The sequence below is a fragment of the Mercurialis annua genome, linkage group LG4, assembly GCF_937616625.2.
Source record: "Mercurialis annua linkage group LG4, ddMerAnnu1.2, whole genome shotgun sequence".
NCBI lineage: Eukaryota > Viridiplantae > Streptophyta > Magnoliopsida > Malpighiales > Euphorbiaceae > Mercurialis > Mercurialis annua.
Window position 1 is genome coordinate 25,512,368 of NC_065573.1, and position 19,299 is coordinate 25,531,666.

Below are 19,299 nucleotides of genomic sequence, written 5' to 3' on the forward strand. Positions count from 1 at the left end.
TGACATAAAGTTGATTTCAGACCACAACTTATATAGCTGGATTAAATAGTTTGATTTTGTAAAAAAACATAATTTCAGGCTAAATAAATTTAAATATTTTATTTTTAATTTATTTAACAGAATTTTAAAATTTACTATATTTGATCTTAATTGATAAGATTACATTTACTTATGAGCTATATAAATTTGTGAATTGGAAATTGCTTTTATTTTATTATATACTAAAATTAATTTTTAGAAATTCTTTTTATGTACTTCAAATGGTAGAAGCTTTTTTCAAATTACATAAATACTATTCTTTTTTAATTTTGTTCATTATCAATTATAAATTAGAAACTTTAATTTTTATAATTGTATTATAATTTTTAAAATTATTGCAATTGTATTTTCATTTCGGTTTGAATTTAAATTTGACAAGACTAGACTATTTATTGTTGTTTTGTAATGAATTTTAAAAAATGGAAGTGCCTTGTGTGTATGTGTGTTTTGTGGAAATACCACATTGCTTGAGAAAGCTCACGATAGTGAGTTTTATATTGTCAAACACAATAATAAAAATTTGGACTCTATGGAGTACCCTATTTTTTGAATGGTGAGGTGACATATTTTTACCGAACCACCATGCACACCAGTCGTCTGGACGGCCAACTGATTTGGTTAGGGTTTTATTATATTTGCCTAACTATAATTTTTTAACTTTTTTTCTATGTAGCACGGAAATGGAAACGGGAAACGGAAACGACACGAAACGGACACGGGAAAACAACGGAATTTTAAAATGAAGGACACGAAACGTGGGGGAAACGTGTAAATAATAAAAATATAAGGATATATTTATAATATCAGAAAGGCTTAATTTCTTAAAAAAAACCCCACCTTATATTTTTTTTTCGTTTATACCCTGAGCTTGTAAAAACACCATTTGTACCCAATTTTGAGTTTTTATGTTTCATCTCTACCCAAAAACATTAAATTGTACTCTTTTCATTTGAAAAAGTGTTTAAAACAATCCTTCATTTTTAATTTATATACTAATTAAATATTAATGTTATTAATAGTACAAAAATACCATCTTTTTCAAAAAATTAAAAATAATAATAATTTTTTTTAATTTTTTAATTTTTTTATAAAATTAAAAAAAGTAATTAATTATTTGGATGTATTTGATTATTTTTTAAGTTTAAGGATTTATTTGTATTTTTTAAAATAGAAAAAAGTATGTTTTAAACTCTTTTCCAAATGAAAAAAGTACAATTTAATCTTTTTGGGTAGGGATGAAACATAAAAACCCAAAATTGGGTACAAATGGTGTTTTTACAAGGTCAGGGTATAAACGAAGAAAAAATACAAGGTGGGTTTTTTTTAAGGAATTAAGCCTATCAGAAATTATAAAATGCTATATATATTAAATTTTATTTATATATTTATGTCAATTAATAAAATAAATCCAATATAATTAAATCCAACAAAAATAAAAAAAATAAGCTATATAGAACCAGTACTTGACACATTAACAAAATGAAAATTAATAAATTTTAATTGATAAATATTTTTTTTAAAACAGCGATTGATATGGGTAAAAAAAGGATAAAAAACATGATACGAATTGAAATTATTAAAATAATATAAAGATGAGCAGCTTAAAGATAAAGACTAAAGAGAGATTCGTCCGAATCTCCAGAAAAAACGACTAATAGAGGACTCGGTCAACGAACAGAATTCACATCAAAGTGCGTCGACAGAAATCTACTCATACAAGAATAATATTTAGACGACTGTATATACGAGGTCACATTTCTGTTCGGAGACAAACTCCTATTTAGGAAGATAATTTTTTTCAGGATCTAAATAAAATTTTCTTTGAATAATGAATCACTTTCCTATTTAAACACAAAATTATTAAGTTGGAATCACTTTCCTATTTGAACTCAACTATGTATTCTCTTAACTACTATATAAAGAGTTTGAGATATGCCTAAACACATAATTACATTCAATACCTAAAACATTGCTCAAAGGTCAATACTGACTTTAACATAGGAGAATTAATAAGAAAACCATCGTCCGATTGACGATCTACCCTGTTTTCAGGTTTAATCATCATATCAGAAGACAGCCTTCATCATGAATCAAACAAATCAAATCGAATAAAAAAATAAAAAAAATTAATTTACTAAATTAATATTTTATTATAATATTTAATTTGGTTCGAACTTTTCTATTATTTATAAAAGGCAAAAAGTTAAAAATCTCATAGGTTTTTCAAAAGTACATATAAGTCCTTAAATTCTTTTTGAGGACAATAAAGCCCTCTTTGTTTCAAAAGTGAAGAATTAAACCCTTCCGTCCATCAACTTTAAACAGTTGTTAATTGCTGACATGACTATAGAAAAAAGATGAGCAAATTACTATGAAGCCCCTCACGTTTGACATAATTCACACTTTAGTCCCTCCTATTTGAAAACTAAACTATGTGGCCCCTCACTTTTGCTTCCGTCAACATTTTAGTCCCTCCATCCACTTTTAGTGTTAGTCAACGAAATAAAGAGACTTATGGGTAAATTAATTATCAGATCTGAGGGACGAAATCGTTGACTAAAACAAAAGTGAGGGGTAAATCGTTGAGAAAAACAAAAGTAGGGGACCATATAGTTTCGTTGACTTCGTTGACTAACATCCAAAATGGATGGAAGGACTAAATCGTTGATAAATCCAAAAATGATGGGCTATATAGTTCAATTTTCAAATAAGAGGGACTAAATTGTGAATTATATCAAATGTGAGGGGTGTTATAGTAATTTGCTCAAAAAAGATTCAGAAATATGCTTAATATTTAAAATATGTACTAATTTTAAATTTATAAATTACAACTTTTTCACACCCTTCTTTCTAATTAGCTCCAATTAATTAAAATTAATTAAACAAATCTAAATCCAATTAAACCAATCAAACCCTAATTAAATCTAATTAAAACAATCATGGATTAATTAAATCTAACTAAAACAATTAAAAACCAATCAAAACCCAATTGACAAAACCTAATTAAACCAATCAAAATCCAATTGATTTAACATAATTAAATCAATTAAAATCCAATTAATAAAATCTAATTGAGCGTAATTAAATCGATAAAACCCCAATTAAACCCAATTAAATCAACTAATATCTAATTAAATCAAATTTAATCTAACTGAAACTATTCTGAAGACCGTCTACTTTTTACCTGAAACTGTCGGCGGCCCTCCTCCTACATCAAACCGCCGCTAGCCCTTGCACGAAAACCATCGTTGGATTAGTCAGAGAACAGACTGATCCGGTCTATTATGAGAACAGACGAAGCCATTTGTTCACTAAGAATAAATACTGGTCTTAAGAAGACGAACCAGGTGAAGGTTCTTCGTCCGGTTCATCTCAAACGAAAGACGGAGCTCTCTTCGCCTCAGGGTCCCTCCGAAGGTCGCCAGCGAAGCAGGTCGCAAGAGAGGATTTTAAAAAAATAAAATTATTAAAAAAAATGTATTTGGGTCCTTAATTTAAAATTTTAAAGGGTTTAATGGGTTTAATTTGAAAATTATTAAAATTATTAAGATTATTTTTAAAATTTTCCCAAATAGATCTAACTCTAAATGACATATTTAACAGGAGGATTGTTTGTCCGATTTTAAAATAACAAGGATTTAGTTGTTCAATTTCAAAAGTAAGAGGATTTTAAAATAACAAGGATTTAGTTGTCCGATTTAGGGTGCTATTGAAATATGAAAACACAAAATAGGGTGCAATTGACGAAATTATAAGGTCGGGGTGTTAATGAAAAAAAAAATGAAAGGTCGATAGTTTTTGAGGTGATTAGCCTTTATTATACCAAAAAAAATGTTTAGGAGCTAATCTATTCTTTTGAAAAAGCTATGAATTTTTTTTTTGACCTTTTGCCATTATAAAATGATCTCCTTTTAAATTTTGGTGAATGAAATCCAAAGCTACAGCGTTAGCAAGAGCAGGCATGAGATGTATTATTGAAGTAGTTGTGTCTAATATGTACATCATCATATCAAATATTCTTTCATCTATAATTCATAACTGGAACCGATTCTCTATCACTACTTTCTCACTCTCACTCCATTCCAAAAACTGGCCAAAACGTATGAGAAAAGACACAAGTGTTGTTCCTTCAAAAATATTTTATTGTAAATAACATTTTGAATTATTATATAGCTTCTACTTTCAACCCAAATTTTAAACTTTTATAATTTAGAATATTAATTTTATTTTTAATTTTTATAATTCAGATCACTGAATAAAATTTGATCAATCTATATTGATATAAATATCAAAAAACAAACTTAAAAAGCACATTAAAATTGTTCTGACGTCCATATTAATATTGGTTATATTAATTTTTAATGGCAATCCGAATTATGAAAAAAATAAAATTTGTATTAAAAATTCAAAGAATATCTAATTTGAAATTTATTTTTTATTTACCTCTTTTAAAAAAATGACAGCCAAATTCAAATTTTTTGTGGCTCAGCCTTTTTAAAATGCTATTTCTGACCTTGATAAATATATTTGACATGTAGTCAATTTTTTTTAATATATATAATTTATGATTAATGTTTTAAAATTTTATCAATTAAGTCTAATTTTATTAAGTATTTTTCTATTGAAAGCAGTAAATTTTAGCTATAAATAAAAAATTCAAAAGGTTTGTCCTTTTAAAAAATATCTAGTTGTCTGTAATTATATATATTTATTGAAATCGAGTCTAAATTGACATTTTTAAATAGTTGTTCCTATAAATGATTCTTTTTAAATGTTTCTTTAATGATTAAGCCAAAATACATAGAAAGTTTAGGTAATGTATAAGAGGCTCTTGGGTTGTGATTAGAGATGCTTTAGCAAGCAATAATGCAAAAGCAAAGAGGCCATGATAATATCCAAATCAAACAAGTGAGGGGATGTAATTGAACAAAAAGTATGGAATTTTTCCGAACACAAAAATTATTATGCTGAACAAAAGTCCAAATCACTCTTCTCCTTTCATCAATCTTTTTTCTTTTTTTTTTGGCATCTTTCAATAATTAATATATAAAATATAATTGAAATGCTTGGTTATGATTCTCACAAGTGATAGATAGCCATGCATTATGAATCCCAATAATGTTGTTTTTCTAGACTGCAAATTTCAATTGATATTTTAGGCGAGTGTGGGCCTAATCTGGATGATTAAGACGTCTTTAAGTGAATTAAGAGGTTATGGATTCGATTCCTACCTCCGTAACTAATAACTATTTATTATTCTGAGAGTCGTACTCTATCTTCGGCAAAAAATGAAAGATATTCTAACAACTATGTTAAATATAGATTTTTATTAGGAAAAATACATTAATATTATGTAAGACTATAATAAACTTAATAAGTATATTTTAAACAAAAAGTTAGGCAGTTGATGTGTTAATCTTATATTTTTGAAAAACTATATTCAAAATTAGACCAAAATATATGATCTAAATAATAAAATAATACATAATTTGGCATCTTAAAATATGTTTATGTAAATTAGTCTATAGTTTACAAATATTGTCCTAAATTGTTTAAACAATAATATAAACAAATTTAACAATGCTGAAATTGAATAAATAATATTTTGAAAGAATAAGAAAATAGATTGAAACCGACCAAAATTTTCAATTTTATTAAAACTCACTGAACACCTAAAAGTTTTTGTTTTGTCTGCTCTATATCATAAATGTATTACAATTGTATCGACAATGTATCTTTTGAGGTATTTGACATGTATTTATGATATTTTTTTCATAGGCAATAATAAAAATGTAAAACAAAAAGATTGAAAAGATTTTAATTTTTTAAGTAATGATGAAAATTTTGAGCTTAATTCCTATTTTTGAAAATTAAATGATCTTTTTTGTATAGTTCTGTGTTCGACTCCAATTTTCTTATTTTTTGTGCTTTCTCCAAGTAAATACTAATTTTCATATAATAAAGTGAAAATTTTTATAAACAATTTACTTTATCAATAAAAACTCCTCATTCTTTATTTGTTTAACTTAATATAATTGACATAAATTATAATATTATTTAATCAAATTGATATATATATATATATATATATATATATATATATATATATATATATATATATATATATATATATATATATATATTATATTCATGATATATTTATTAATTTCATTATTGTTTTAGACTTTACCTGTATGCTACTAAGGCTATGTTTGGTTCATGGAATAGGTCCGGAATAAAATAGCTATTCCGTATTGCATATTTGTTCCTCACTTTGGTTTATGAAATAGTAACTCCATGGCATTGCTATTCCATGATTTTGAGAAATAACTACTCCTCTCAAAAAGTAAAAAATAGGTATTCCATTCCTCATGGAAAGCTATTTTATTTCATGCTATTTCATTCCATGAACCAAACATAGTCTAAGAGATAGTTTATAGAATAATATTGTGTTAACAAATATCAACAAAATGAAGATAAATAGTTTGTAAATTCATTTTGTCTTTATGAAAATAATACAAGAATTACTTAATTGAAGATTGTTCATATAACAGTAGTTAATTAATCAAAGAAGGAGCTTGTTTGATATATCCGACCTTAGCTCAGTTGGTAGAGCGGAGGACTGTAGTTGAAGCAGATGATCCTTAGGTCGCTGGTTCGAATCCGGCAGGTCGGATTTTATTTTTGTTTTTATTTTGGCTCCTGTGCCAGACTCTTTGGGTTAGCATTTATTTTAGTTATAATTGATGTAGTTTCCTTACAATTTGGCATATTTACATATTTGGTCCAACACTAAACCTTATGAACAATGTTATGTATAGAGCTTAATTCATCATTTTTCTTCCATTTTATATCAACGTGAGGTTTGAATATTTGGTCCAACATTAAAGCTATTTTATCTATGAATGGAATTTATTTTAATATTTTCTAAGGGAAAAAATTACTCATTGTATTTGATTTTATTTTGAATTTGAATTAAATTCCTTCCAATTTTAGCATTGCACATTAAAAAGTCCACAAATCTCTAGTCAAGTCCAGTCCAGTCCAGTCCATAAGAGCAAGAATCTGTATAGAAGGCCTAAAAACAAACCCAGCCCATACTTCTTGAACCAAGTGTAATCGGGTATTCCAATATGGGCGACCCGATCCACTGATAAGCATATAAAAACGAACAGCAAAAACTTCAAAGTTCAAACCAAAAACCCCTGAGACAGAGACACTAATAGCTAAAACCCCTTCAATTGGCGCCTTTCTCACTCTCCTCCAGCGGAAGCGGAAGTGCGGCGGAGGAGGGGGAGTGAGAGATTAATTTAATGGCGGTTCTTGACGTGGACAAGCTTCTTCAAGAAGCTTCATTTGCTCGCTTCTGTAAAATCATTCTCGGCTGGGATTATTTTTCTCTCCTTAAAGAAAACGAGGTAATAATAGCTTCTCTGTGTCATTTTTTATTATTTGTTGTCATTTTATATCTTTATAATTGTTGAATTCTAGCAACTGCGAACTTTAATTGAATATCTTGTGATTTTTACACTTATTGAGCAAAAATTAAAATTAAGCCATTTGCGAAAAAATACAGAAAGAGAAGAAGAAAGAGAGAGGAAAAAGCGATTATGGCAGTAGGGGTTTAAGAAAAGTGAAGAACACCTATGAAGATGTTGATGACTATCTTCAAACTTTTGAGCCACTTTTATTTGAAGAAGTTAAAGCTCAAATTATTCAGAGAAAAGATGATGAAGGTGGTTTTTTTGTTTTTTTTTTCTATGTTTATTTGGCTTCTGTTTGGAATTGTACCCAATGTAAATGAAATGGAAGTTTTGAAATTTTGCACTGCTTTTTGTGCGTAAATGTTGCAGTCACTGAATTGAAGATGAGGCTCGTAGTTGAGTGCAATGAGGTAGATGGGTTTCTATTTCCTGAAGTTAGTTTTGGAGAAGACGAGAATGAAAAATCTATATCGCAAAATGATCTTTGGCTCCTTTCAAGAGATAAGGTAAATTGAAAAGGTGTCACTTGACCGTGCTCCAGATATTATCATGCATGGTTTCTCTACTTATTATTCTTTTTTTTTGGGTCTTTTGCCGTTCAGTTTTCTGTCTATGCTTCTTACATTCTCTCCCTGTAATCTGGGAATCACTTCAAATTAGTGCTTATATTTTGTTTAGTTTCACTTATTTCTGAAGCAAGTTTGCTCTTATTTCAGATTCAAGATGGTTTAGTGCTCCCGGAGGTTTATGCATTTGCATTGGTAGAACATCGTCAGCGTGATCGATGTAAACTTAGAATGTTCTTGGATGGAGAGGTCATGCAGTTAAATTTAGATAATATTGAACCCCATCCGAGGCTGTTAAAAATGAGGGCTCACATAACTGTTCCAGTTAAACAAATATACAGTCTAAAGGTAACTATTAGTGCAAAATTTGTATGCCAGTTGGTTCTGCTGTTTCTCAAGCTATATATTCCCATCACGTTGTTCTCAGTTAAATTGTGTGGACTGGATCTTATCCTGTGCTGAATGTCAGCTTTACCAAAGACAAAGGGGTACCTCACTCTATCTTCTTTTGGGCTTGCCGGTGAAATAGGACTAGGTAATAACTATTCTTTCAATGCTCTGGGGATTGGGGTTTTTTAAAATCAAGATGGAATGTTGACTTCCGCTATGTAGTTCATTTTTTATAGATGAAGATACCCAAAGGAAACCACATACAACATTCTCTTACATTTGAATGAAAATGCTCGAACAAAAACCACAAGGAAACCCCTGTTCTTTTAACCTTATTCTCAAGATATGCTTTTATTCAATATGTCGAACATAGTTTTCTAGATTTTACTTTTGATTTTTCACCTGGTTGGAAGGGAAAGGACGATGAAAAAAGAAAAAATGAACAGTGGTAGAGAAAAGAAATGTCTATTTGTGAAATATATATAATGTTGATGATTCGACGTGGCTAACAAAGCAAATTGGGCAGTATATTCTTGCATCTAGCCCCCATATCCTTCTTTTGTCTTACCTTTGCAAGTTGGGAAGAAGGATTTGAACAATTAATCCCTTCTTTGGAGGATGCACGACTGTTTACTTGGCTATACCTCGGACACGCTGCTTTGAAATTCTTGGGAAATTGATCCAAGAGGAAAACTATTTATTAATCGAATCGGCACATGAGTTCTAATGAGGACTTTCCTTGGGCGGAGGTTTCTGTGCCTTGCTATTGTCGTACGCAATTGCATTGTGAACACTATTAGTTTTATGTCATTTAGGAGATAGTTTGAATTGTCAAAGGGTGTTTTTCCTAAGACATGCTTCAGTTTAGTCATCTAAAGCTATGTTGGGTACGGTTATTGAGCTTGCTACAGTTGTCTCCTTTGTGGCTACCTTCTTTGATGAAGTTGAACTTACTTATAGCCATCTTTTTGATCAATTCCATTTGGTTTTCTTCATTTTGGCTTAACAAGGATCAGTTTTTATTTCTAAAACATGGTAACTATTTAGTTGTAGTGCATTAAAAAGACTGCACTTGTATTGTTCATTTCACTTCATATCTAATTGGGCAGACCTCACTATTGTAATATCATCTACAGATTTGCAGTTTTTCAACTATTGTTCGTGAATATTATGCGTTGCGGTCAATTGGCTCTCTTCCTTTCAAGGATTTAATTCTAAAGGGCACTGATAAGAATTCTAGTTCTGAGGGCGGATGGAAAGTTTCTTTACCTCTGCGTGAATACTTCGAAGAAAATCTTAACAAGTCACAACTAGAAGCCATCAATGTGAGTTAATCCGGACTTGCCAAATTGTAATTAATAGTTTATAGCATATGTATGATGATATCATCAAAATAAACATCACAATGACCTAATAAACAGGCCAACGTACTGTTATGTTAATCACTTTAAACTACCGGGTCTACTTCAAACTCTACATGGCATGACTAGTTGCTCAGAAAAGATACCCTCATTTTGCATGCTGCTTGTAGAGGCCTGCTCTTCATGTTTAAATTCATCAATATGATGAAGGGATGCGTCTGATATTAGTATTGTTCATTGTCCAACCGTCATTTATGTCGAAGTTTTCTTTAATACAAGCAAGGCAAGGACATTAAGCTTAGAACTTTTCAAATCAGCCTTAGAAAGTAGGTCATCTACTTTCCTTCTAATTTTGTAATGCCCCTAGGAGACCTGGTGGCAGAACCAAGCATAGGCTTGGATAGAAGGAGGTAAGGTTTGTAGTGAATCCATGGATAGAGGGAGTTTATGTCTGAGCTGCACGGAGGTCAAGGTGAACTAGATATGGTCAAATGTTATTTAGCCCGGAATGAAAAGAAATCCCAGTTGCGCCACTGCGGAGACCTGATAGTTGAAACCTGGCTTTAAGATCGACACAATATATATAATCAATTGTGTGTTTAATGGTGTATCTAGGAGAGACTTGGTTAGATTATTTGCATTGTCAAACGGGATGCATGATAGGATAGGTTCAAAGTTGTTCCTGACACTGCTGCGTTCTGTTTCTTGTTAAATTTATAGGTACGTGACTTCGCTTTTCTGCTTGTTCTCCAATATCCTTTCGGATCATTTCTATTTGTCTTATTTGTATTTTACCTTATTATCCATAACTATATCCAACTTTTCTGCATGATTAACTGTTCATGGTGCTTTTTGTAGACTTCAGTGATCCTAACTTTGGCACTTCTGTTTGTCATTGCTTAACAGTCATTGCTTAACAGTTCACAGTTTACTGCAGTATCTTATCTCTTTGATTTATAATATCATGATTGAATATGACTTTATCATCAACTTTCTAACTAAAATTTGATTAGATTAAAAGTAAAGATAAGTGCCAATCTGGGTTGCAGATTTTCTTTTAGTGAAAAGTATAACTATGTGATCTAGTGATTAAAAAAGGTTGTGTTAAATATGAATGCTTAGTCATATTAATTTTTTTTCTCAAGGTTATGTATTATCTTTTCTCAAGTTAAAATTCTAAATAGCAGAATGGCGTAGTCAAATATAGTTTTCATTATGTGAGCCATCTTTATAGTATTAAAATAGTTTGTACTTGTGAAGTAAGTGATCCATCACTCTTTATGGGCATTTACATTATTTTAGTTTTCAGTATGGTTTCTTTTTTTGGTTTGCTTGCTCCACTTATTCACAATTCAATCTAAGGTACTGTCAAATTATCTAAATGTAGATGTTTAATCTGATGGGACATTTTAATTTTCAGGCCGGTCTATCGCGTAAAGCCTTTGTCTTGATACAGGTGTGTTTAGTTTCTGTTTTGCATGTCTATCTTCACCATTTTGTGATGTAGGAAAGCCTAACTAATAATTGTATTGAGGAATGATAATCCATGAAAATTAATTATTTGATTTTCTTAAAGGGTCCCCCTGGAACAGGAAAAACACAAACCATTCTTGCACTTCTTAGTGTGATTTTGCATGCTTCTCCAGCTAGAGTGCTTACCAAGTAAGACATTTGTTGACTTTTGTATATATTGTTATCAATGATCAATACTCTGAAGTTTACTATCATTCTTATGTTTCAAGTGGATGTTGCTGTGTTGACAATTGCATATTTGTTTCTTCCTTGTAGGGGAGCTTCACGTGAAATTAACTGCGGGCCAACACTGCCAATTCAAGAGAAGTATGTTCATCCCTTAACTCTTATTTTTACATATGTTTGTGTACATCACGTGGACACTTATTGTTTTTAATTTTGATTTTGCGTCTGAGGTTCCACTACCCCTGGTTTTTAGATCTAGTGGTATATCAGGTATCATGATGGCATGAGGTGGCTGGTTCAGCCTTAGGCTATAGGTGGTATTACCTATGGCTGTATTAACTGAAAATGTGGTAAATAAAGATCTGTAAACCCTTATTGTCAGTTTTGCCGAAGTTTTGCCTTAAATGTTTTGACTTATAGTGATTACTGATCCTTTTGTTGCGATATCTATCAAAAAAGTTTCCTTTTTTCCCTCTTTTTTGGGTGTTCCATGTATGAAATGCATATAATGTATTAGAATTGTTAGCCAATCAGAATTTTTCGATGGAACCTGATTTCACTTTCCCGTTAGACAATATATGTCTAACTTGTTGCTCATTCAATGTTTGCCTGTAAGCCGTGTAGTCATTACAGCGAAGTTTTTGTTTGTGCACTCCAAAACCGGTGATTATTTAATTGTGAGGGTGCATAATACAATAAATTGGGATGTTATGTTGTAACTATTTGTTATAGAAATAGAACCTTTGGTCTGTCTGTATGATAGAAAATTGCATTTATATTGAAGCTGTTTATAAGATGAACCCTGCTTTCCTTTTACTAGAACAATGAGCTGTGGTTGGGTTTTCAGAATTTTTGATTGTGCGACAGACCTCAGCGACCTTTTCATTCTCTTGTAATCTGTCAAGTTGATTATTTGCAGGTATAATCATTGGGCACGAGCATCTCCGTGGATGGCTGGTATTAATCCTAGAGATCAAAATATGCCCATAGATGGCGATGATGGTTATTTTCCTACCACTGGAAACGAGTTGGTAAGTTTGGTTTTCTCATGTAATCGATTTTATTTTATTTTAGTAGTTCCTTCTGAATGGAAGCTCAAATTGTGCAGAATCCAGAAGTTGTTGCTTCTAATCGTAGATATCGTGTGCGCATTTTGGTGTGTGCCCCATCAAACTCTGCACTTGATGAGATTGTGCTGCGCCTTCTTAGAACTGGTACGAGATTGTCGCCTGCACTTGGTCTTTGCGTTCTATTACTTGTGATAAGTTCTTGGAGTAGCTCAGTTGTATTATGCAGTCTGTTATATATGTAAAATCTTTCACCGGCTCATCTTATTAGTTGTATGAATATCACAGTGCAGGTCTTTAGCTATGTGTGTAATAATATAAGGGGTTATGTATGAGAGAAGTCACTACCAAGATGCAATATTCTTAGAACTTGAATCTGATTATCTGGCTAGATTTAGGACTGCCTTACACAAGAAAAAGTACAACTAAGAATGCCACTTCATGTAGAACTGCTGAAGGTTGGTATAATCACCACTTGTTAAAGTTGTATCAACATAAGGTGATCATATTTTAGCTTCAGTTGTTAAGAGTAGCTAAGTCAGTTTCCCAACTATGGAGCATTCCTTACTGTCACATCACTTGTCATCATTGCCAGATATCATGATCCACTTGGAACCGGTCCCTCACACTCACACACAAGGGATCTATCCTTTATCACCAACCAAAGTTTAATGGTATGGCTCCAGTGCATTGCGTTAGAGAAGCCTTCATAAATAATATTAGCTGATCATATCCTCCGCTCTTAAATAAAAGAAGTGTTTTACTCTGTGCTAGCTCTTCTAATTGTTCGTAGTGGACTCCACTAATTGACTGTCACTTAAACGTATTTTGAACTGCTCTGTTTTGTTTATTTCAGGTGTTCGTGATGAAAATATCCATACATATAATCCTAAAATTGTGCGGATTGGTCTTAAAGCTCATCACTCTGTCCAGTCTATTTGCATGGATTACCTTGTATGTTCACGGCAACTCTCCTTTTTCAAAAGAACATTAAATTTAGCTGTATCTTTTCTTCTTGTTGAAATGAAGTTTGTATTTCTTTTGAAAGAGGAAATGACGGGTTTTTATTGAACCAAGCCAAAAAAGTTGTTCGCAGCTACAATTGCCCTGTGATAAACTTTAAGGATTTTTGATAATTTTATTTTAAGAAGTCGCAACTTTTTATATCTTTATGGGACTCCGGAAGTAGGAACTTTTTCTATTTTTATGAGACGGAGGGAGGGAGTAATATATTGATTGCACTGGTGTAAATAACTAAAGCTTTAAAGTCTGAAATTCAAAAGAACAAAATATAAATGAAAGAATGTAGTAATTGTTCTCTCAAATATTGTGAACCTTTGTTAAGGTTCAATCACCAAAGTGCTTTAAGTCGCTTGTAATGGAATGTTAAAATCTTTCTATTCTGGACATCTTCTTGCCATCCTTTACATGTTAACCACATACTTTACTTTGCAGGTAAAACAAAAACAAAGTGAGTCAGCTGCTGATAAACAGAAGCATGGTGCCGTAGGAGGCGATACTGACAGTATTCGTACGGCCATTCTGGATGAAGCTGTAATTGTATGCAACTTAAACTGATGTTGGAAGTATAATTTGGCATTTATTGGTTTATACTGTTAAATTATAGATTTTATGGTGTAGACGCTTATAAACTCTCCTATTTGCCTTGCGGTTGGCAGGTCTTCTCCACTCTCAGCTTCAGCGGTTCAACAATGTTTAGTAAACTAAATCATGGTTTTGATGTTGTTATCATAGATGAAGCAGCTCAAGCTGTAAGTGTCCTTACTTCTTCGAACTACTGTTTGCACTTGGTGTCATGACCTACATTGACGCAAAATTCCACTATAAATTAGATATAAAGAAATTTATACTATTCTCACCAACATTAAAAGTGAAACCATATAAATGGATTAAATAAGAAAAGTAAAAGGGTTAATGTCATAATAATTCACCAACTTTACACGTTTTCTCATTTTAATCACGAAATTTAAATTTTCTCATTTTCATGCACGAACTACCACTTTTTCTCAAATTTTCTCAAATTCATGCTCGATGCTGAGGTGTCACGACCCCATTGGTGTAATTCGCTGAGGTGGAGTTCATTTTACACCAATGAATGAGTGTCACCTCAGCACCGTGCATGAATTTGAGAAAAAGTGGTAGTTCGTGCATGAAAATGAGAAAATTTAAACTGCGTGATTAAAATGAGAAAACGTGTAAACTTCGTGATTTTTTTTGACTCTAACCCAAAGTAAAAATAATCATCTCTTGGTATTGCTTCCCAAAACAGTAAACACTAGTACTTGCTTCAATTTTCTTAATATTATTATTACTTTTAAATTTTGAATGATATACTCTCTAAACTCCGTACACCAATGTTTTCAGCTCTAAAAATTTATTGACTAAACATTAGTCTGTCAGTTGTTAAACTTGGTCATCTCTGTTTAAAATAAGTAGTATTTAGCAAATATGGAGCTTTACAGCAGTATTTTCTTTTTTGTTCAATTACTATGGATCATTAGTGAGTACCGGCTTGGCTCTCCTATGGTTGCTTTACACTGCATATTTCTATGTCTTAATATCAAGAGTGTAACTTTCTAGTTTTATCATTATTTTGCCTCTAGCAATTATTTTCTATATATAAATAGGTATATAAGATATATATCTATGTTAAACAGGTGGAGCCTGCAACTCTTGTTCCTTTGTCCGGTGGATGTAAACAAGTATTTCTGGTACATATCTCATTCTATTATTTTTGTGATTGTGCGCTTATTAGTATGACATCATGCCATGAGCACATTTGCTAGCTGTTAAATATGTCCTGCTGTCCATTTCGGATAGTGCTTGTCTTGAAAAATATTAGTCTTTTTGATTGATTATGTTGCCTTTTTTTCTTGATTATTTTAGGTCGGTGATCCAAAGCAATTGCCAGCCACTGTAATTTCTACCGTTGCTGAGAAATTGGGGTAATTGATTCTGTTTAAATTAATTATTACTTTTGTGATTGAATTTTTATGAACTTGGGATCTCTCACACTTTCACCATCTCTCTTACACTCTGTATTTCACATTCAAGGTATAAGACAAGCTTGTTTGAGAGGCTTCAGAGAGCTGGTTATCCTGTAAATATGTTGAATATGCAGTATCGAATGCATCCCCAGGTCAGATTAGAAACTTCAATATGCATTTAGAATATGTGTGTAGATTAATAGTTGAAACATTTTAATTGTAGATTTTGTCATTAAAATAAATAGATTTAACAAATTGGTATAGTTTAGCGTAAAGGGTAAAGTCTATCTGTTGGATGGTTCTGAGTTTAATGCATTTAGGATAGTGAAACATTAGCAGTAAAACCAAGTAGGAGGCATTTTGACCTTGCTCCCTGATCTGATATCTACCATAAAATTATTGTATAAGCTTCTATTACAACTTTGGTTTCTGTTTTTTTTAGGAGATTCTTTGGGCTCTTGGATTTTGAACTTCGAACTATTCTGCTCTTAAGTTGCTATTTGATTGTTGGCAATATGGCTTTCTCCATTTAATATTCAAGTTATTAATCCAAGTTGAAGATTATAGACCTGTATAAAGTGAGAGACAGCATAGACATGACTTGTGACACAATAATTACCTCTCTGTTTTACAAAACAGACTAGTCTCTAATTCTTGCTACTTGTAGTTGTCAAACAGATAAGAAATTTTCCTTCGAAGGAGTTCTATTCTGGGGACCTGCAGGATGCAAGTGATATGGAATCCAAAACACAACGTGATTGGCACGAGTATCGCTGCTTTGGTCCATTTTGCTTCTTTGATTTACATGAAGGACAGGAGTCACAGCCTTCTGGAAGTGGGTCCTGGGTAAACACTGATGAGATAGAGTTTGTGCTCTGCATGTATCATAAATTGGTGACTATGCATCCAAAGCTTAGGTCAAGTTCACACTTTGCTATAATATCTCCCTATAGACATCAAGTTAAGCTTCTTCAAGAGCGATTTAAGGATATGTTTGGCCAGGAATCTGAACAATTTGTGGATATTCAGACTGTTGATGGTTTCCAGGTAACTTGTCTTTTTGTTTCCCTTGATCATAGAGCCAGTTATTTGGTCATCAAATCTGGATTGGTGAAATGAAATCATTTTTAAGACCTTAAAAGTGGCAAGTTTTACTTGTAGAGCTAGAATAATTATATGTTGGATATGTTGAGGTTAGGTCATTTGTTAGACATGTTAAAGTGTCCAAAAGTCTAAAAAACAGCAATGACATTGGTTCTCGGCCTTGTCCATTTTACTTTAACATCTACACTGTGCAATTCAGTTCATGATTAGACGTGTTAATAAATTCCTAACCATCTATGTTGTACGAAAACTTCTCCAATCTTAGGTTTTGGTATTTCGTTTTTGTTTCTGAAAAGAACTTTTGAAATTCTGAAACTCTTAATTTACACTTTACAGTTTACACTACAAGCCTATTCAAAATCCATCTCCCTTTGTAAAGTTAATCATTTTCTATATTCACTATTTGCAGAAAACGCTAGACAATATACAGGCCAGAAAACATACCTTGTGTATTCCTAGTGTGTTCTGCAAATAGTGAATATAGAAACGACCGACTTTACTGAAGGGAGATGAATTTTGATAAAAAAAGTAGGCTTGTAGTGTAAAGTGTAATTTAATATTTTACATGGTATAACATGTTCTTGTAAAAATGTCGTTTTCCCGTATCCCATTTCAGTGTTCTCTATTTCAGAGTTTTTGTACTACATAGCTCACCTCTCATCAACAGACAATTGTTACCCCAATTGGTTGTAGATTTGGTTTGGTGAAACCAAATGTTATGCAGAAGAGATAAAATTGAAGAAATTAAACTAAAGAACTTCTGATTACTTTACATTTCAGGGACGAGAGAAGGATGTCGCGATATTCTCATGTGTTAGGGCTAATAAGGACAGAGGCATTGGTTTTGTATCTGATTCCCGGCGAATGAATGTCGGTATCACACGAGCCAAGTCTACTGTGCTGGTATGTATTTTATATTGATTATAACAGTTGTGTCAATCGCATTTATGATTCTCTTATGGAAAATGAATTTGCATGATCTTTAAGGTGGTAGGGTCAGCTTCAACTCTGAAAACTGATGAGTCTTGGAAGAGACTGGTGGAAAGCGCGGAGCAGACTGGTGGTCTATTCAAGGTATATGTTTTTCTGTTGATTTGATTGTCTTTGCCTCCCGAACTTGCACGCAATGAACATTAACCTTTCTTTTATCAGTTTGTCCCTTTAACTTGGCTAATTTTATCAATTGGACCAGATTATCATTTTTGATAACTGTTGTAGGGGGTTAATTGACTAAATTTTTAGTTTTGGTGTTAAATGATCATCATATGCAAATTCAGGAGGTAACTGAATGTGTTTATAATTTTAAAAGATATCTGCATTTCATTGGCCTTTGCCATAAACTTAAGACTGAAATAAGGGATGATATTGCAGGTCAACAAGCCATATGCTTCATTTTTTAATGATTCAAATCTTGAATCTATGAAGATAACAGAAAACGCTCCCGAGCAAAATGATGGAGAAAAAGAGAATGAAATGGAGGTAATGATGCAAGGTAATCCTGTAGATGCTGAACAAGGGCAAGAAGGCTTTGACCATGGAGATGACGACATTGATATGGGACCTGATGATGATTAGTTGATAGAGAGGACTGAATGGAAAATTAGAAAAACTAGTACAATGCGAAAAGATCCGAGAAAAAAATATCGGTCCGGTAGGAGGATGTGCAGAATCACATTGCATACTACCGATCTTACAAAGCTCACATAATGGGAACTTGAAGGCTACAAAACAGAGGCACACCTCTAACAACTGATGGATCCCAAGTTTTTAAGGAATCCCAAGTCTAATTAAATTTAATTAAACCATATAAATTTTAATAATTTTGAGTACTGCTTATATAAATATTCTGCTTGTCCAGTTACTTGTATATGAACATTATTTATAACTTTTTGGGGTTTTCAGATTAAGAATTGAAGATTTGTTTCAGCAACAATTGCAAAATAAAGAAAACAGTTAAAATAAGCTTTGTTTGATCTTTATGTAATTATCCCATTTTTAAATTCCATTTCAATTGCACCCTAACGTAAATCCTCTTAAATTCCTCCCACCTTTAATTTTTTTTTTCAATCGTATTCTAAATTGAAATTTTTTATAGTTTTAATTTTAAAAAGTTATTAGATATAATTTTAGAAAGAATGATTTTTTACATTATTAATAATATTAGTATTTAATTAGAATATAGATTAAAAATGAAAGATTATTTTCAAAAAAAAAATCATGTGAAAAGAAGTCAATTTTAATATTTTGAGGTACAATAGAAAAAGAATCTAAAGGTGGGGGAATTTTGAAAGAATTTTCCTACGTCAGAGTATAATTGAAAAAAAGTTTAAAGGTGGAAGACTTTTGAATAATTAAGCCTAATTAAAATCACTCAGAACATAACTGAACCATTGACTATTGACAAATTTTTGTCTCGCCATCATACGCTAATTATAGTCTGCTCATTGTAAAAATAACTAGAATAATATAATTTGATGGCTAACTCTATCAATTTGATTTGTCAACCATAACGTATTTATTTAAGCTAAATCAATTTCATCAACAATGCTATATTCAATGATTTTAATTAACAACTCATTTAA

General features: G+C 31.6%; 1 protein-coding gene and 1 non-coding gene across 2 annotated transcripts; both read left to right on the forward strand.

Moving 5' to 3' along the window:
* The first annotated feature begins 6,630 nt into the window (after nt 1-6,630).
* TRNAY-GUA (transfer RNA tyrosine (anticodon GUA)) lies at nt 6,631-6,715 on the forward strand. Its single transcript is given in 2 exon segments — nt 6,631-6,667; nt 6,680-6,715. It is a non-coding gene; the product is annotated as a tRNA-Tyr (tRNA).
* Nucleotides 6,716-7,249: 534 nt separating this feature from the next.
* LOC126678053 (probable helicase MAGATAMA 3) lies at nt 7,250-18,696 on the forward strand. The gene is made up of 20 exons (XM_050372922.2): nt 7,250-7,457; nt 7,616-7,775; nt 7,893-8,029; nt 8,240-8,437; nt 9,616-9,804; nt 11,261-11,296; nt 11,417-11,502; nt 11,629-11,679; nt 12,458-12,569; nt 12,647-12,752; nt 13,462-13,559; nt 14,061-14,165; nt 14,285-14,377; nt 15,284-15,337; nt 15,513-15,571; nt 15,681-15,765; nt 16,292-16,660; nt 17,498-17,620; nt 17,705-17,791; nt 18,089-18,696. Exons 1-20 carry the CDS (start codon nt 7,353-7,355, stop codon nt 18,290-18,292), a joined length of 2,457 nt encoding a protein of 818 aa, XP_050228879.1. The 5' UTR covers nt 7,250-7,352; the 3' UTR covers nt 18,293-18,696.
* The last annotated feature ends 603 nt before the right edge of the window (nt 18,697-19,299 follow it).

Excerpts from the sequence above, each read along its gene's own strand:
- LOC126678053 (XM_050372922.2), top strand. The coding sequence starts at position 7,353 with ATGGCGGTTCTTGACGTGGACAAGCTTCTTCAAGAAGCTTCATTTGCT. Across the intron at positions 11,503-11,628 it reads CCAGCTAGAGTGCTTACCAA|GGGAGCTTCACGTGAAATTA; the intron begins GTAAGACATTTG and ends TCTTCCTTGTAG. Across the intron at positions 15,572-15,680 it reads ACCGTTGCTGAGAAATTGGG|GTATAAGACAAGCTTGTTTG; the intron begins GTAATTGATTCT and ends TTCACATTCAAG.